Source organism: Pelophylax lessonae, assembly GCF_965119305.1.
Source record: "Pelophylax lessonae genome assembly, chromosome: 6".
Taxonomy (NCBI): domain Eukaryota; kingdom Metazoa; phylum Chordata; class Amphibia; order Anura; family Ranidae; genus Pelophylax; species Pelophylax lessonae.
In genome coordinates, this window is record NC_138773.1 from 312605094 (window position 1) to 312624149 (window position 19056).

Consider the following 19056-nt stretch of genomic DNA (forward strand, 5'->3'; position numbering starts at 1 on the left):
GCTTGTGGCACCGTGCGATCTAATCGCCGGGGCTTCCCCCAACGGCTAGTAAATGCCCCACTGAGCTCGGGGGAGAGAGCCTGCTTGAGGTGCGATGAATTGCTTGCAGTGAAGTGGAGGGACAAACGGAACGTTTTCGTTCTGTCCTCCATTCACCCGGTGTTGTTGTTGAGAAGCCCCTCTGTGTCCACGACTATAACCGTAAAATGGGAGGGGTGGCCTTCAATGACCAGATGATGGGACCGTACTTAATTGCCCGTAAGGCCAGACGCTGGTACAAAAAAGTGTCTGTATACCTATTTCAATTGGCTATTTACAACGCTTTTGTCTTATACAAAGCGTCTGCCGGAACATTATCCTTCTTTCAATTCCAAGAAGAGATAATCAGTGCCCTCCTGTATCCAGCTGGTGCTCCTGCCCAACTTCCCCAACCAGATGCAGTGAGCCGGCTGCATGAGAGGCATTTTCCGGAATTCCTCCCGAGTTCCCCTACCCAACGATACCCCCAAAAAAGATGCCGTGCCTGCAGCAAGTGCGGATTTAGGCGTGACACCCGGAATTATTGTCCCAACTGTCCTGACCAGGTCACCTTTGCCACAGTGACTGTTCCGTCGCTACCACACACTAGTGGATTATTAGCGTAGGGTACAGCACGGCACAGTTTAGGGCACATTTACACAGGGTCTCAAAAGATGTTCGATGGCTCTCGTCATTTTGAGAGACCCTAACCTGGAACCTGAAACTCGACGTTTGAAGAAAAAAATAAATAAATACATAAAAACATAAAAAAAGCCAAAAACAGTTGTCGTGTCAGTCATTTTTTATGTTCTTCTACACTTCCTACTGTACTTTGTTTGTTTTTCATTCTTTTGTTAACCTGTTTCTCTTGCAGGTACTCGTCGGCTGCCACATTGATTTTATATATTCTGACACAAACCGCGTTTGCGCTCACCATATATGGATACCTTTGCTGGCAGCAGCTGTGGTGATTTCAGCACTGCAGTTAAAATACATTTAGGTATACGTGGAATATTGTCATGTATACCCATCATTAAATTCAGTGGGTGGTTGTTTGGGCGGTTAATGATGAGTAATACTAAACAATATTCCTGTGCTGATTTCTGTTAGGTTCTCTTTTTTTTGTTCAGCCCACAGGCTGCATGAAAAAAAAAAAAAACCTACACTATATGCCAAACAAGGACCAGCAATGTACTGGTACATTGCTGGACTTTGAGTAGTTATACCAGGATGATGCCTGCAGATTTAGGCATCATCTTGGTATCGTTTTTTACAGCCAGAGGTCGACTTACATGTAAAAGCAATCCTAGCGGATAATTGGCCGCTAGACTGCTTTTACATGCAGTGGGAGGGGACTCCCCCCCTCCTGCCGCCTTCCACCGCCTGCAGTCGGTGGTTCAGTTATCTAACCATAGAGCTGATTGGAGATGAGAATGGCTCCAATCATCTCTATGGCATAAGATATCGGAAGCTACAAGCAATTCATGACTTCTGTTTCGCCAGAAATAAACAGCGCCATTGGGAAATTGGGAAAGCATTTTATCACACCAATTTTGGTGTGGTCAGATGCGTAAAGGTCAGAGGAGAGATCTGGAGTCTAAAAGACCCCAATTTTTAAAAAAAAGAGTACCTGTCACAACAGATTGCTATCATAGGGGAAATTTAAATTCACTGTGATAACAATAAAAATGATTAAAAAAAAAAAAAAATGAAAGAAAAGGTGTCAAAATAACATAAAAAAGCAAATAAAAAAAAATCAAACCCCCCTGTCCCCCCGTGCTTGCGCGCAAATGCGCACACAAGCGTTGGTCTAGAGTCATATGTAAACCGCAATTGCACCATGCATGTGAGGTATCACCGCAAATGCCAGGTTGAGGGCAGTAATTCTTGCAGTAGACCTCCTCTGTAAGTCCAAAGTGGTAACCTGTAAAGACTTTTAAAGGCTTTTAAAACCATACGTAGTTTGTTGCTGCTGCACGGGCGTGCGCAATTTTTAAAGCATGTCATGTTTGGTGTCTATGTACTCGGCATAAGATCAATAAGATCATATTTTACATTTTACCAAACAATTAGGAATTATATAGTGTATTTCTGCATTAAATATAAAAAAAGTGTTTATTTTTTTTTTTTTTTTTACGCAATAATTGCGTTTGGAAAATGTGTGCGCAAATACCGTGTGACAAAAAAAATTGCAACATCCACCATTTTGTTCTGTAGGGCCTCTGCTTTAAAAAAAATATATAATGTTTGGGGGTTCAAAGTAATTTTCTTGTAAAAAAAAAAAATATATTTTTTCATGTAAACAAAAAGTCACAGAAAAGGCTTGGTTTTCAAGTTGTTAGAAGAGTGGGTGATGTGTTGCTAAGATTGAGCATAAAATGCCAGGACTGTTCAAACAACCCCCAAATGACCCCTTTTTGGAAAGTAGACACCCAAAGCTATTTGCGGAGAGGCATATTGAGTCCATTGAGTATTTTATATTTTGCCCTAAGTTTCGGGAAGATGACAATTTGTTTTTTTTTTTGTTTGTTTTTTTACACAAAGTTGTCACTAAATTATATATTGCTCACGCATGCCATGGGAATATGCGAAATGACACCCCAAAATACATTCTGCTGCTTCTCCTGAGTACAGGGTTACCCCATGTGTGAGACTTTTTGGCAGTCTAGGGCGTGTACATGTTAAAAGTTTTGCACTAACGTACTGCCTAGACTACTCCTGCAGGTGGCAGCATAACCCAATCAGCTCATGGAGATGAGGCTGCGTCTGTTGATGGACGATAGAAAAAAATGAATTTTTGTAAAATCTTACCGTAAAATTGTTTTCTCTTACGTCCTCTGACAGTCGCTGCTCACTCATACAGTATTCACCAATGGGATGTCCCAAAGCAGTGTAGACATGAGGGGTGGGAAGCGCAACCGTCACAAAGGCAACGCAGCACCCAGGTCAGTGAAAGGAACTTTATCAGAGCAGAAAGGTAAAAACTCTGGGTAACAGAAAAGCTCAACTGGAGCAAACAACCCAGGAAAGCAAACAAACAAGGGGGAAAACAACCCCAACAGACGGGGACCGGCCAACGCCATGGCCCCCTCAAGGCACTGCCGCACACAGAACTTTGCGGCCAAAGGAGGCATCTGCTGATGCCAAAACGTCAAGTTTGTAGAATTTGGAAAAGGTGTGCACGGACGACCAAGTCGCTGCCTTGCACACCTGGGCCACCGAAGCCTGATGTCGGAAGGCCCAGGACGCACTCACCCCTCTGGTAGAGTGCGCCTTGACAGAGAAGGGCGGAACCGGTTCCCTAATAGAATAGGCCTGTACAATTGTCTGCCTGATCCATTTTGAAATGGTTGCCGCAGACGCAGCCATACCCTTCCGAGGGCCCTCGGGAAGGACAAAAAGGGAATCCGACTTTCTGAAGGATTCAGTAGACGCCAGGTACACCATGATCGCCCGGACTACATCCAAGGAATGCAAGGCAAACTCCTTAGGATGCTTAGGATTCGCACACAGCGAAGGCAAGACAATATCCTCGTTAAGGTGAAAATCTGAAACTACCTTAGGAAGGAAAGATTGGTTAGGTCGCAAGACCAACTTATCCCTATGAACAACCAGGTAAGGGGAGCGGCGCGACAGGGCCGCCAACTCTGACACTCTGCGGGCAGATGTGATCGCCACCAGGAAGGCAACCTTCTGAGACAGCACAGGCAGAGGAATCTCCCGGATGCACTCAAAGGGAGGACGTTGCAAAACGGACAGGACCAAATTCAAGTCCCAAGGAGGTAAAGGCGCTCTCCTAGGAGGAGCCAAATGACGCACTCCTTGAATAAAGGTGCGTATCAAAGAGTTTGACGCCAAGGGGCGCTGGAAAAGGATTGCCAGTGCAGACAACTGACCCTTAATCGTGGTCAGCGCAAGACGCTGGTCCACACCAGTTTGCAGGAAGGCCAACACCCTCGCCACCGAAAAGGAGTGAGGATGGACGCCCCTGGATTCACACCAGGCAAAATAAGCCTTCCAGGTACGGTAATAGATCTTACCGGACGAGGCTTTCCTAGCCTTAAGCAGGGTAGGAATGGCTGCCGATGAGAGACCCCGATCTTTCAGGACCTGGATTTCAACAGCCACGCCGTTAAAGCCAGCGACCGTAAAGCAGGATGGAAGATCGGCCCCTGAGACAGCAGATCGTCCCGTAACGGGAGCCGACAGGGAGGCTCGACGACCAGTTGTATGATGTCTGCGTACCAGGACCGGCGCGGCCAGTCCGGGGCCACCAGAATCACCAACTTCGGTTCCGAGACCAACCTACGAAGGAACCTGGACAACAACTGAATCGGGGGGAAGGCATAAATCAGGCAATACTGATTCCAAGGCACCACCAGCGCATCCGTGGCGTCTGCCCGATCGTGTGTGGAACTGTGCAAACTGTATCGCCTCGAAGGCTGACACCATCAATCCCAGGGACCGCATGCAGGTCCTGAGTGATGAGGATTCGCTGTCCCTGAGGGACCTGACATCGTTCTGCAGAGTCCGGAGCTTTTCCTCCGGCAGAAAGACTTTTGCTTGGGCGGAATCCAGGACCATCCCCAAGTAAGGGAGGCGAACAGAAGGAGACAAAGTCGACTTCTGAACGTTGATGGTCCACCCGAACTCCTGGAGCGTCTGAACCATAGTTGACAGATCGCGTAACAGGCTCTGACTGGCACTCGACCTTAACAGGAGATCGTCCAGATATCCCAAGATCGCAACTCCCTGTGCCTGTAACAGGGCTAGAACACCCTTGGAGCCGAAGCGAGACCGAAAGGTAACGCCACAAACTGATAGTGTTCCTCCGCGATAGCGAATCAGAGGTACCTCTAATGACGCTCGAAGATGGGGATGTGTAAATACGCATCCTTGAGTTCGATGGAAGCCAGGAAATCTCCTGGGCTCAGGGAGGCTACCACCGAATGGAGGGATTCCATGTGGAATTTTTGAACCCGCACGAAGCGGATAAGAGCTTTCAAGTCCAGAATTGGACGTACCTTGCCCTCCTTTCTGGGCACAGTGAACAGATTTGAGTAAAACCCCCGAAATCTGTCCCCGATGTGGCACCGGGACGATTACCCCCTGGGCGAGAAGATCCTGAACCACCCGATGAAGATCTTGCAAACGATACGGGGTCAAATGAAGATTTAAAGGAAAGAACCTGTCCGCTGGCCGCGAAAGGAATTCGATCTTGTAACCTGATCGAATGATTTCCTGAACCCACCTGTCCGGAATCCGGAGCAGCCAAGGTTCGAGAAAACCGCGCAGACATCCCCCTACCCCTGGAATGGGTGAGGGCGTCCCTTCAGATCGAGGCGGACTGGGCCGCCGCACCAGCTTGGGCGGCTTTTGACTTGCCCGCCCAAGGCTTCCTTTGGCCACCATGGCCTTTGAAGGGTTTGCCCTTGTCCTGTGCCTTGAAGGCACGAAAGGACCCCTGATTTGGTTTAAAGGAAGGGCCCAGCTTACCGCGGAAAAACTTACCCTTGGGATTCTGGGGCAGCAGAGTGCTCTTGCCCCCAGTGACCCCTTTTACCAATTTGTCCAGGGAGTCCCCAAAAAGGGGAGTCCCCGCATAAGGGATGTCAGACACCGTCTTCCTGGAAGTCTGGTCAGCCGACCAGCTCTTCAGCCATACCAAACGACGGGTTATCACCGCGACAGCAGACAGTCGTGCGGCTAAAGAGGCCTCATCCAAGGCCGCGTCACACAGGTACAGGACAGCCTGAATAATCTGGTCCACCATCTCCAAAGTAGTAGGAGAGGCGGAATCAGCCACAAGGGTGCATCTGAGCACCTTGGTCCAATCTACCACAGCCTGAGAGACCATCACTGAGGCGAAAATAGGTTTCATCAAGGAACCCGCCACCATATAGGAGTGGCGAGCAAGAGATTCCATCCGCCTATCCGTAGGGTCCCTGAACACCGGAGAATCCTCCGTGGGCATAAGAGTGGCCTTGTTCAATCTGGACACCGTGTAGGGGCCACGGACCAGCGCAAATCCGTAGGAGACGCAAAGGGATAACGGAGTTGAAACCGTTTTGATACCAAAAAATTGCGCTTCAAATTGCACCATTGCTCGTTCACCGTTTCGTGAAACTCAGCGGGACAAGGAAACACCTGTGCCGCCTTCTGGGTGCTACGGGTCCCAAAGGTAGACCGCTTACCCGGTGGGTGGGGCTCATCCTCTAAATGTAGTGCATCTTTAACAGTGGTAATAAGCGCAGACATAGCAGCGTGTTCTCTGGCCGTCCCAGGGGGGGAATCATCCCCCTCCTCATTCCCCTCCTCATCCCCCGCCTCCTTATCCGAGTGAGAGGACTGAGACCCTTCAGGGGGTACACTGTCTATGGCAACCATATCAGACTCTGAATCAGAGGAGAGAGAAAGCCTAGGCCTTTTTCTAGAATCTCGTTCAGACATCAATAGATCCACCTTGGATGCTAAAGTTGCAAGTGCAGCAGCAATTGCAGATGATGCAGATGTACCTGAATCATCCACCAAAGCTGGGGGGAATTTGCTGTCCTGGGACTACATAAAAGCTTTTATGGTGCTGGCCCTTTAAATCGCAACAGCGGCGATCCCACCGCAATAGGGGGCTAGACTGAAATACCCCACAGGTAGGAATAAAACTGATAGCCAGGAGATATCCCCCAAAAAACAGCAATAAAAGACCCCCAGGAGTGTTACCACGCTTGCTGATGATCTCTCTGCATGAGGAAAGGAAGTGATGTCACACCGCTAGAGGCTAAACAGGACTCGGACTAAAGAAAAACGGCTGCCCATAGGAATCAATGGGAGGCTCTGGGAAAATGGCCACCGAACACATGTATAAAGCAAACCGCCACACACAAGATGGGACCCGAAGGGCGCGATACACTACTACAGAAAATCGCTGCTGAATTGCCCATAGTGAAGCCCGAGCAGCCGCCCATACCCAAAATGGCGGCCCCGCTGTATTTCACCGCTGCAGGGCACCCACACATGTCTGTACCCCAGTAAAAAAACACACTAATAGTGCCACAGGGTTTAGGGACCCCAACAACCCCCCACAGAGCGTCCTGGACGCGGTAGAGCCCCCGCAGGGACCAGGAGGAATGCGAGCCCCAGACACACAGACATGAGGGGAGAGCACAGACACAGCAGACTGTCATCCCCAGACAGAGGCCCCACACCGAATGTACTCACCGTTCCATGATGGCGTGGGCGCGCCTCTGCGACGGGAAGCCTTCCACCCCAGGTGGCGGGGGTGCCGTCAGCCAAAACAGGACTCTAGCAACGCACGGAACTGCGGTTGAGGCATCCTAGCGAGGTGGCCACCTCGCTGGCTTTTGTCCCTGAGGAAAGGGACAGGTCGTTTGCGAGGCCAGGGCGTACTCATAGCCTGCTAAACGCTCGATGGCGGGCTGGAATTCCATAAGGTTCTCTGTCCTGGGACACCAGGACGACCAGTCCGACTCCCAGCTCCGCAAACGCCATAGTCTTCCGAAGATCCGACTAAACTAATCGCAGGAAACAAATAAAAAGCTAGTAGTGCAAGAAAACACAGCATAAAAAATTGATTTTTGTAAGATCTTACCGTAAAATCCTTTTCTCTTAAGCTCATTGACAGACGTAGTCTTCTTGATTCTCAAGAGCTGGGTTATGTTGTCTCCGCAGGAGTAGGACTAGGCAGAAAGACAAAACGTTCTGGCTCCACCTTAGGGGCAGTCCCTGAGGGTATATCCTCCCTCTCTCTGCTACAGGGAATCAGTTCTGTTTAAAGCAGTACAGAGAATTTAACCCAACCCAACTCAATGATAGAGGGGCGGCTACTACGTCTGTCAATGAGCTTAAGAGAAAAGGATTTTACGGTAAGATCTTACAAAAATCCATTTTTCTCTATCGCTCATTGACAGACGTAGTCTTCTTGATTCTCAAGAGCTGGGACATCCAGAAGCAGTGCCACAAATGAGGGGTGGGATTGACAAAATCAAATCCAATCTAGAAGGCCCAACCGGCGCCAAACTAGAAGTTTTAAAGGCTCATTATAAACAAAGAATGAGACTAAAGAAAAAATTTTCCAACGGAAAAAAACCCTCGAGGTAGACCACTGGTCTCCTCAAATTGCGGCCTGCAAAACCTTGCGGCCAAACGAGGCATCAGAAGATGCCATTACATCAACTTTATAATGTTTAGAAAAGGTATGCACCGACGACCAGGTAGCCGCCTTGCACACCTGGACCACTGACGCCTGATGGCGAAAGGCCCATGACGCACTAAGTGCCCGAGTGGAGTGCGCCTTAACAGGGAACGGGGGCTCCCGACCCTTAATAGAATAAGCCTGCACTACCGTTTGTCTGATCCATCTGGAAATGGTCGCGGCAGATGCAGGCAACCCCTTTTTGGGTCCATCTGGGATCACAAAAAGTGAATCCGTCTTGCGAAACGAGTCTGTCGTTTTCAAGTATACCCTGATCGCCCGGACCACATCCAAGGAGTGTAAAGCAAACTCCCGAGGATGACTGGGCTTAGGACACAGGGAAGGTAATACAATTTCTTCATTCAGATGAAATTCTGAAACCACTTTTGGTAGGAAGGATGGATTCGGACGAAGAACCACCTTATCTCTATGAACCACCAGATATGGTGAACGACAAGATAATGCGGCCAGTTCTGACACCCTGCGTGCAGAAGTAATAGCCACCAAGAAGGCCACCTTCTGGGACAACGTGGGTAGAGGAATCTCCCTAATATCTTCAAAGGGAGGTTTCTGAAGAACCGACAACACTAAATTAAGATCCCAGGGGGGTAACGGCGCGTGCACTGGCGGAGCCAGATGTCGCACCCCCTGGATGAAGTTCCGCACCAAGGAATGAGTAGCCAAAGGCTTCTGAAAGAAGATGGCTAATGCTGAGACCTGACCCTTGATAGTACTCAAGGCCAGTTTCTGCTCAACCCCTTGTTGCAGAAAAGCCAATATTCGACTAATCGAATAAGACCGAGGACGGAACCCCAAAGGTTCACACCATGCAATGTAGGACTTCCATGTGCGATGATAAATCTTTCTGGAAGTCGCTTTCCTTGCTTCAACTAGAGTAGGAATAACTGAAGCTGACAAACCTTTGTCCTTCAGCACCTGGGTCTCAATAGCCAGGCCGTTAAAGCCAGCGATCGTAAAGCAGGATGGAAGATCGGTCCCTGAGACAGTAGATCCTCCCTGAGAGGAAGTCTCCACGGGACGTCCGCCACCAGTCTGACCATGTCGGCGTACCAAGCTCGACGAGGCCAGTCCGGAGCTACCAGGATTACTGGGATTCCTTCCTCCTCTATTCTGCGAAGAAGTCTTGGCAGTACGCGAGAGGAGGGAAGGCATATATTAGCTGGTATTGCCCCCACGGGGCGATCAGTGCGTCTGCGGTTTCTGCTAGAGGATCGCGGGAGCGAGCCACGAATCTCTGAACTTTCCTGTTGAATCGTGATGCCAACAGATCCACATCCGGGGTGCCCCATCGTAGGCACAACTGGTGGAAAACGTCTGGATGGAGGGACCATTCCCCCTGATCCAGGGTCTGACGGCTGAGATAATCTGCCTGCCAATTCTCCACCCCCGGAATGAATACCGCAGAGATTGCTGGAACAAATCGTTCCGCCCAGCGAAGAATGCAAGCCACTTCTTTGGCCGCTCGGACACTCTTGGTGCCCCCCTGGTGATTGACATAAGCCACGGCCGTGGCATTGTCAGACTGGATCCGAACCGGGCTGCCCTGGAGCTGCTCGGTCCAGTGAATCAGACAAAGTCTGATCGCTCTCAGTTCCAATACATTTATCGGTAACCTGGATTCTTCCGGGGACCAAAGTCCCTGGACAGATAACTGACCGAGAATTCCTCCCCATCCAGATAGACTGGCATCCGTGGTCACTATCGTCCAATATATTGGCAGAAATGACTTTCCCTGGCTGAGCATTGGAGACCGAAGCCACCAAACCAGAGACTCTCTGGTCTGTTTGCTCAATCGTATCTGATTGTCCAGGGATTCTGGATTCCGATTCCATCTGAGAAGAATCTCTTGCTGAAGAATTCGGGTATGGGACTGGGCAAATGGGACTGCTTCGAATGAAGCCACCATCAACCCCAGAACCCTCATGCAAGTCCGAAGGGAAGACCAGCTGTTGGACAGTAACAACTGGACTGCTGATTGAATCTTTCGGAGTTTCCCTACCGGAAGGAAAACTCTTGTCCTGACTGTGTCTAGAATTAGACCCAGATATTCGAGCCTCTGGGTGGGAACCAGAAATGACTTTTGCTGGTTCACCAGCCACCCGAATTCCTGTAAAGAAATCATAGTAATTTCTATGTTTTGTAGCAAGGTCTGAGGAGACTCTGCATGAAGCAGAAGATCGTCTAGGTAACCTAGAATCGATATACCTCTTTGGCGCAGAAGTGCCAACATTGGGGCCAACACCTTCGTGAAGACCCGCGGAGCCGTGGCGAGACCGAAAGGTAACGCCACAAACTGATAGTGGTTCTCCTCTACGGAAAAGCGTAGAAACCGCTGATGTCCTGCGAAAATGGGAATGTGAAGATAGGCGTCCTTGATGTCTATGGACGCTAGGACATCCCCTGGATGCAGGAAGGCTGCTACCGTGCGAATGGACTCCATTCTGAATCTTCTTATGTTGACGAAAGAATTGAGTGCTCTTAAGTCCAGAATTGGACGTACTTTGCCCTCTTTCCTGGGTATTGTAAACAGGTTTGAATAAAACCCTTGAAACCGTTCTGTCCAAGGAACGTGGACTACCACTCCTTGTTGTAGTAGATCTGTGACTGCTCTCCGCAGATCTTCTAAACGATCTGAGGATAGTCGGATATTGGAAGGGAAGAATCGCGCCGGTGGGAGAGATCGAAACTCGATCTTGTACCCTGACCTTATGACTTCGCAAACCCATTTGTCCGGGATTCTGGAAAGCCATGGATCCGGGAACCGGCGAAGATGTCCCCCCACCCCAGTTATGGGTGGGGGCGCACCTTCAGGCTTTGGATGGTTTATCTTCAGGTCTGGAGGGGGCGGGCTTTTGCTTGCCCGACCAACGACCCCTGACGCCTCCTGCAGGAGCTTTGGAGGACTTAGTTTTTTCACCCGCTGGACGAAAAAACCTCTTGTGAGCAGAAAAAGAAGGCCCTCGTCTTTGACGAGTTCCTCTACCTTTAAAATTTTGCGGTAAAAAGGTGCTCTTTCCACCGGTGAGATCCTTAATGATCTCATCTAAGTTGGCTCCAAATAGACGCTCTCCTGAAAAGGGGATATTAGCCAATGCTTTTTTGGAACCTTGGTCGGCTAACCAACCTTTTAGCCACAGTGTACGCCTGAGAACCACTGCTGAGACTGATGCTCGCGCCATTAATGGAGTGGCGTCTAACGCCGCATCACACACAAACTGTAACCCCTGTATCATTTGTTCCAACAAATCTGATACCGCCTGAGGGACCTCTTCTAAGTCCCGGCGTAACCACTTGGTCCATTCAGTTACAGCCTGCGAAACCAGACCAATAGCTATTATAGGTCTGAAAGCTGATCCAATCAAGGAAAACATGGTGCGAGACATAGCTTCTATCTTGCGATCCACTGGATCTTTAAAAGACGGAGCGTCTTCTAAAGGAATAACCGTGGCTTTATTCAATCTAGCAATTGGTGAATCCACCACAGGTGGTTCTGTCCATTTCTTAATAAGGGTTTCCTCAAACGGATAACGCCTGTCAATGCGTTTAGAAATAGTAACAGTGCGTTTTGGCAGACGCCATTCTTCTTCGATTGGATTGCCAAAACATTTGGGCAATGGAAAAACCTTCGCCACTTTGATGCGTTTTTTAGTCCCAAAAGGGATTTCAGTTTCAGCTATTTCTGATGGAATACCCTGTAACCTTAAGGTCTCTTGAACAGATACAATGAGTGCGTTTACCAACGCTTCCTCTCGGGCTATGGCGGATGCCGAAACATCCTCCTCACTGTCTGAAGAGACAGGACCCGAGACACCAATCCCAGATGAAGTACCTGCAACTGCAGAAATAGGCTCAGAGTCTGAATCCGAGGTTTCAGATAATAAGGGGTTAGGCGGGGGTCGCTTTCTTGCGCCCTGTCCCTGACAAGCCACTTCCACCCGGGACACAAAAGTTTCCATAATAGCTGACAATGATTCAATTGTCAGTGGGGTGCTGGAGGATCCTGCAGACCCCTCGAGGGGATCCGGAGGAGATACATGAGTGGCAGGGTCCATGTTAATACAGGACACCTTTGCCAGCAAAACAAAAAAACTTTTTCCTTTTTTTTTTTTTTTTTTTTTTTTGTGTGTCTCCCCCTAGCGCAATAGCGCCCCTCAGAGTACCTGCTTCTCGATCCCAGAGAGAGAGAGAGGGACCCCCAAGGCTCACCAACCGATGCAGTGCAGTTTCCAACCAACTGCAGTCAGCGTCTGTCTTACACAGACTGGAAGGAGCTGTTTGCTTTTTCCCGGGCAGAAGGCGTGGCTCCGCCCCCTGTGTACGCCTTCCGGCGTTCCCAGCCCTCCACGAGGTAGCTGGGCTCACAAAACATGGCCGCCCCCATAGAAGAGACATAAGACTCCAAAAACATGGCGGCCGGCGTGACCTGAGGACATACATGCATTCGGTCTACGGCAAAATGGCGGCGGACCGCCGATATCGTCTTCCCAGCACATCCACCTGCACTCTGCTAAGAGGTGATATATGGATCTACAGAGATACACTGCACATAAGGTAGGATTATACCTCCTATGTCTGCTGTAATGTTACAGTCTGCTGGGTAGAGTGTTAGCTCTTGAACCAAGTCCACTTCCCACAAACACATGCTGTATTACAAGAGGGACTTGTAAGTATCAGATATATACTGACCATATATGGAGGGGCCCATAATATATACTGCCTCATAATGAGGAAAAAAGGGAACGTTTACTCACCATACCGAACCGACAGGCACCCTCTCTTCACAACACCCTCTCCACCGAGGTGGGGGTTTGTGGACGCCTCGACTCTCTGGTTCCTGGCGTCCAAGCGAGACTTTTAACTCGCAAAGTCAGTCCCTTCACTGGGACTCCGTCGCGGCCGACCCAGCGCGGAGCTCTGGTCTGCACGCGCTCGTAGGCAGAAACCGGGGTGACCACTGGATCTCAACATCCAGCCCGTCGCCCGGCCCCGCATACTTACTTGAATATGTCGCGGCCGACCAAGCGCAATGCCATGGTCTGCGCGCGCTCGTAGGCCGGCTGGGGTGACCACAAGTGTCGCCCAGTCCGACATTTTTGCTTGAAGATCTCACAGGAAAAAACACTGGAGAAAACTACCTAAAAAATGTCTTTTTCTTAAAGAAAAAAAGTCTTGCCAGGACCAAAAGATCCCAGCAAGGAACTTAGGTCCTTACTCCTGACTAGACAGAAAAAAACGGATTCCCTTTAGCAGAGAGAGGGAGGATATACCCTCAGGGACTGCCCCTAAGGTGGAGCCAGAACGTTTTGTCTTTCTGCCTAGTCCTACTCCTGCGGAGACAACATAACCCAGCTCTTGAGAATCAAGAAGACTACGTCTGTCAATGAGCGATAGAGAAATAAAAGTAATAAATCAGAAGAAAGGCTGAGACTGTAGCCCCAACACAGGGAGAGCCTATCTTACTCCTTAACTAGGCAGAAGACAAACTGAGTTGGGAATGCTGATAGCAGGGGGGGTATTGGACCAGTGGGACAGCCCCCTAAAGGTGTGTCTATGTAAATTGCTTTGTTTCTAACAAGTCTTATGCCTGGCTTGCTCCTATGGATAAGAGGTCAATACCCATTGGTGAAGACTGTCAGAGGACGTAAGAGAAATACTGATTTTAACATGTAAACAACATGTATCAGAAAGAGGTCTGGTCCTTAACCACTTAAGCCCCGGAAGATTTTACCCCCTTCCTGACCAGGGGGTTTTTTGCGATTTTTTACTGCATGACTTTAACGGACAATTGCGCGGTCGTGCGATGCTGTACCTAAACGAATTTCACGTCCTTTTTTTCCCACAAACAGAGCTTTCTTTTGGTGGTATTTGATCACCTGTGCGATTTTTTGATCATGCGCTATAAACAAAAAAAAAAATAGTGTAAATTTTGCAAAAATAATATTTTTCACTTTTTTTTATATGAAATTCCCCCCCAAAAAAATGTAAAAATCTAAATTTTTTAACATTTTCGGCCAATTTGTTTTATGCTACATATGTTTGGTAAAAAAAAAAAATCGCAAAAAGCGTATTATGATTGGTTTGCGCAAAAGTTATCGCGTTTACTAACTACGGGAAAGATTTTTGTCATTTTTGGTTTTTTTTTCTTTAACGAGTAATGGCGGCGATCTGCGATTTTTTTTGCGGTACTGCGGCATTGCGGCGGACAGATCGGACCCTTGACTGACATTTTTGACACTTTTGGGGGTACCAGTGACATTACTGCAGTAATCAGTGCTATACATATGCACTGTTACTGTAAAAATGACACTGGCAGGGAAGGGGTTAACTGTATTGGAGAGGGTGGGGTTAAGTGTGTCCTAGGGGCGTGTTTATAAATGTGATTGGACATGGCTACCACTGTAAAAACAGAGATCAATGGTCCTACATAGTAGAACCGTCTGATCTCCATTTTTACACAGGGAAGAATGATAGGCGGCTTGTTTACATTAGCCGCCTGCCTTTCTCCCTCTCTACCGACGATCGGTGAGTGACCGGTGGACATCGTGTCCGCCGGTCACACGCACTGACTCCTTAGTGAACGAGCCGGGGCGGGCACGCACCTCAGCGGGCGCGCGCTCGCCCGCTATTGGCTCACAAGCCGGTGACAGGCTAGTGACGTATATATATGTCACTTTGCTTGGCCGGGGCTGACCGCCGCAGTATATGTACTTGCGGCAGTTGGCAAGTGGTTAAAGCGGAGTTCCACCCTGGGAAAGTTTTTTTTTAATAAAAATCCCCCCGGGACAGTCAGGGCTAGTACATTCCATAATGGCTAGCCTCTGATCTGTCCTGGGTTGCACTTACCTTTTAGAAGAAATACTTACCTTGAACATGTATTCTCCAGCGCTGCCATCTCAGGTGTGGGCAGCTGAAGCCAGCGCGATCCTATTCTTCGTCCTCTTCGGTCCCACGATGCACTGCACCGGCCCCGTCGTCACTTCCGGTGCCGCAGCGTCATCCCTGCACAGTTTCTGGGCATGCCCAGAAGCTGTTTAGCAAGGTATGACGGCGCCTGCACTGGAACTGACATCGGGGCCGGTGCAGGCGCATTGATTCCTGGGAGCGATGACGTTCATCTCCCAGGAATCATTGCAAAGCCAGGAAGTGACGAATCGCCGTGGCCGCCGAGGGGAGGAAGTAAGGTAAGTATATTATCTTCTAAATAAGGTAAGTAAAAAAAAAAAATTGCGATTATCCATTTGTTTTTCAGGTGACCCGGAGAAAGAAGATGGAGGTAAGTATAATTTTAGGGTGGAACTCCGCTTTAAGTGGTTAAAACAGACATTAGAACTAAAACAGAGACCGAAGCCTCTGGATCTATATAAGACATTCTGGTACTTGTAGTCCCCCAGCAGCTGAACTGTCTCTGCAGCCGGATGGTACAGTCATAAAGCACAAGTGATGCAGCATGGTATCTGGCTACTAGCTGCTCTGTCTTACAGTGCGCATGCGCCCTTCGCTCAGTAGGCGGGGCGCGGCTTTCAGTCAGCTCAGCTTGACAGGCAAAGACTTCCCCACACGGCCACGCCTCCTTTCTGAAACCCAACCGACGCACCTGAGCGCTCATTCCTCCAGTTTCCGGCGGAAGTGACGTCTCCCTCAGTCAGTGCGTGTTGGAAGGTCCTGGTTGTTGTTGTGGAGGAGAGAAGCAGGATCGCCGGCCGGTGTGATGGGGAAGAAGGACAAGTCTGATAGAGGTAAACTGATGGAGGCTGAGCAGTGCATTCTGGGAGCTGGAGGCACACAATAGAGGCTGTAATGTCAGAGCATGCTGGGAGTTGTAGTGTCCTGGAGAGAAGCTGTCTGAGTATACAGGAGGGTGCTGTGTCTCAGACCAGGCTGTGGAAGCAGGAGAGGTGTCACTTTATTGGTGGCTGTCAGAGCATGCTGGGAGTTGTAGTATCTCAGGGGAGGCTGTCAAAACATGCTGGGAGTTGTAGTGTTTCAGGAGAGGTTGTCAGAGCATGCTGGGAGTTCTGGTGTCTCAGAGGAGGCTGTCAGAGCATGGTGGGAGTTGTAGTGTCTCAGGAGAGGCTGTCAGAGCATTCTGGGAGTAGTAGTATTTAGGGGAGGCTGTCAGAGCATGCTGGGAGTTGTAGTATCTCAGGGGAGGCTGTCAGAGCATGCTGGGAGTTGTAGTGTTTCAGGAGAGGTTGTCAGAGCATGCTGGGAGTTGTGGTGTCTCAGGAGAGGCTGTCAGAGCATGCTGGGAGTTGTAGTGTCTCAGGGGATGCTGTCAGAGCATGCTGGGAGTTGCAGTGTCTCAGGAGAGGCTGTCAGAGCATGCTGGGAGTTGCAGTGTCTCAGGGGAGGCTGTCAGAGCATGCTGGGAGTTGTAGTGTCTCAGGGGAGAATGTCAGAGCATGCTGGGAGTTGTAGTGTCTCAGGGGAGACTGTCAGAGCATGCTGGGAGTTTTAGCCTCTTAAGGGAGGCTGCCAGCGCATGCTGGGAGATGTGTCTCAGGAGAGGCTGTCAGAGCAGGCTGGGAGTTGTAGTGTCTCAGGAGAGGGGTCAGAGCATGCTGGGAGTTGTAGTTTCTCAGGGATATCCTCATGTTATGTAGTTTGAATACCATGTCATAGATATGCTTTTTATCTTTGTAAAGGATCATATTCCACACTTTTTTTTTTTTTTCCTTTTTGTTTCCAATTTTTCTGGAAAAAACTGCTTTGAAATAGTTTTTTTCCCCAAACCTCCCCTTCTCTAGCTGGGAGTTGTAGTTTCTCAGGAGAGGCTGTCGGTGTATGTTGGGAGTTGTAGTGCTTGATAATGCTGGGTGTTGTAGTATGTCAGGAAAGGTGTCTGAGTATGTTGGGAGTTACATAGTGAGAAAACACCCAAGTCCATCTTGTTCAACCATTAGAAAAAAAAAAGCCTCTCTGCATGCTAGGAGTTGTAGTATGTAAGAAGAGGTATTAGTATACCTGGGGGTTGTAGTATCGGAGCATGCAGACATTTGTGTCAAAGGAGAGGCTGTCAGAGCATGCTGGGAGTTAGTCACTGGAGGTTGCTGTGTCACAGACCAGGCTATAGTGCCTATTGCTGTGGCACAGACCAGGTTGTAAGAGCGCGCTGGGAGTTGTAGTGTCAGGGCGCGCTGGGAGTTGTAGTGTCAGGGCGCGCTGGGAGTTGTAGTGTCAGGGCGCGCTGGGAGTTGTAGTGTCAGGGCGCGCTGGGAGTTGTAGTGTCAGGGCGCGCTGGGAGTTGTAGTGTCAGGGCGCGCTGGGAGTTGTAGTGTCAGGGCGCGCTGGGAGTTGTAGTGTCAGGGCGCGCTGGGAGTTGTAGTGTCAGGGCGCGCTGGGAGTTGTAGTGTCAGGGCGCGCTGGGAGTTGTAGTGTCAGGGCGCGCTGGGAGTTGTAGTGTCAGGGCGCGCTGGGAGTTGTAGTGTCAGGGCGCGCTGGGAGTTGTAGTGTCAGGGCGCGCTGGGAGTTGTAGTGTCAGGGCGCGCTGGGAGTTGTAGTGTCAGGGCGCGCTGGGAGTTGTAGTGTCAGGGCGCGCTGGGAGTTGTAGTGTCAGGGCGCGCTGGGAGTTGTAGTGTCAGGGCGCGCTGGGAGTTGTAGTGTCAGGGCGCGCTGGGAGTTGTAGTGTCAGGGCGCGCTGGGAGTTGTAGTGTCAGGGCGCGCTGGGAGTTGTAGTGTCAGGGCGCGCTGGGAGTTGTAGTGTCAGGGCGCGCTGGGAGTTGTAGTGTCAGGGCGCGCTGGGAGTTGTAGTGTCAGGGCGCGCTGGGAGTTGTAGTGTCAGGGCGCGCTGGGAGTTGTAGTGTCAGGGCGCGCTGGGAGTTGTAGTGTCAGGGCGCGCTGGGAGTTGTAGTGTCAGGGCGCGCTGGGAGTTGTAGTGTCAGGGCGCGCTGGGAGTTGTAGTGTCAGGGCGCGCTGGGAGTTGTAGTGTCAGGGCGCGCTGGGAGTTGTAGTGTCAGGGCGCGCTGGGAGTTGTAGTGTCAGGGCGCGCTGGGAGTTGTAGTGTCAGGGCGCGCTGGGAGTTGTAGTGTCAGGGCGCGCTGGGAGTTGTAGTGTCAGGGCGCGCTGGGAGTTGTAGTGTCAGGGCGCGCTGGGAGTTGTAGTGTCAGGGCGCGCTGGGAGTTGTAGTGTCAGGGCGCGCTGGGAGTTGTAGTGTCAGGGCGCGCTGGGAGTTGTAGTGTCAGGGCGCGCTGGGAGTTGTAGTGTCAGGGCGCGCTGGGAGTTGTAGTGTCAGGGCGCGCTGGGAGTTGATGTGTCAGGGCGCGCTGGGAGTTGTAGTGTTTTTGAGGAGAGACTGTCAGAATATGCTGGGAGCTGGTGTCAAAGTATACTGGAGAGTGCTGTGGCACAGGTCAGGTTGTAAGAGCGTGCTGGGAGTTGTAGTGTCAGGGCGTGCTGGGAGTTGTAGTGTCAGGGCGTGCTGGGAGTTGTAGTGTCAGGGCGTGCTGGGAGTTGTAATGTCCGAGGAGAGGCTGTCAGAACATGCTGGGAGTATGTGTCAATGTATACTGGAGAGTGCTGCTCCACAGGCCAGGTTGTAAGAGCATGCTGGGAGTTGTAGTGTCCAAGGAGAGGCTGTCAAAGGAAGCTGGGAGCTGGTGCCAAAGTATACTGGAGGGTACTGTGGCACAGACCAGGCTGTGAGTGCATGCTTGGGGGTTGTAGCATCCAAGGAGAAGCTGTTGGAGCATGCTGGGAGCTGGTGTAAAAGTATACTGGAGGGCTAGGCTATTCGAAGCAGAAGATTAAAAAATTTCTGTGAGTAGCATCGGGATGTATTGGAGCCTCTGTCAGGCTTTTATTGCTGGGTA

At 50.1% G+C, this 19056-nt stretch overlaps 1 protein-coding gene across 2 annotated transcripts in view; it reads left to right on the forward strand.

Annotated features, from left to right (window-relative positions):
- The window catches only part of ERCC3 (ERCC excision repair 3, TFIIH core complex helicase subunit), a gene marked incomplete at its 3' end in the record, with an annotated part of 309947 nt that overhangs the window by 153974 nt on the left and 136917 nt on the right, over positions 1–19056 (forward strand). Inside the window, exon 1 of one of the 2 annotated variants that reach the window (XM_082261050.1) lies at positions 15869–15984. The exons of the other annotated variant lie outside the window; for it this stretch is intronic. Within the exon in view, the coding sequence (XP_082117176.1) occupies positions 15957–15984 (28 nt within the window). The 5' untranslated portion in view covers positions 15869–15956. Of the gene's footprint in view, positions 1–15868; positions 15985–19056 lie in introns of those variants that run through there. 2 annotated transcript variants of the gene reach the window in all.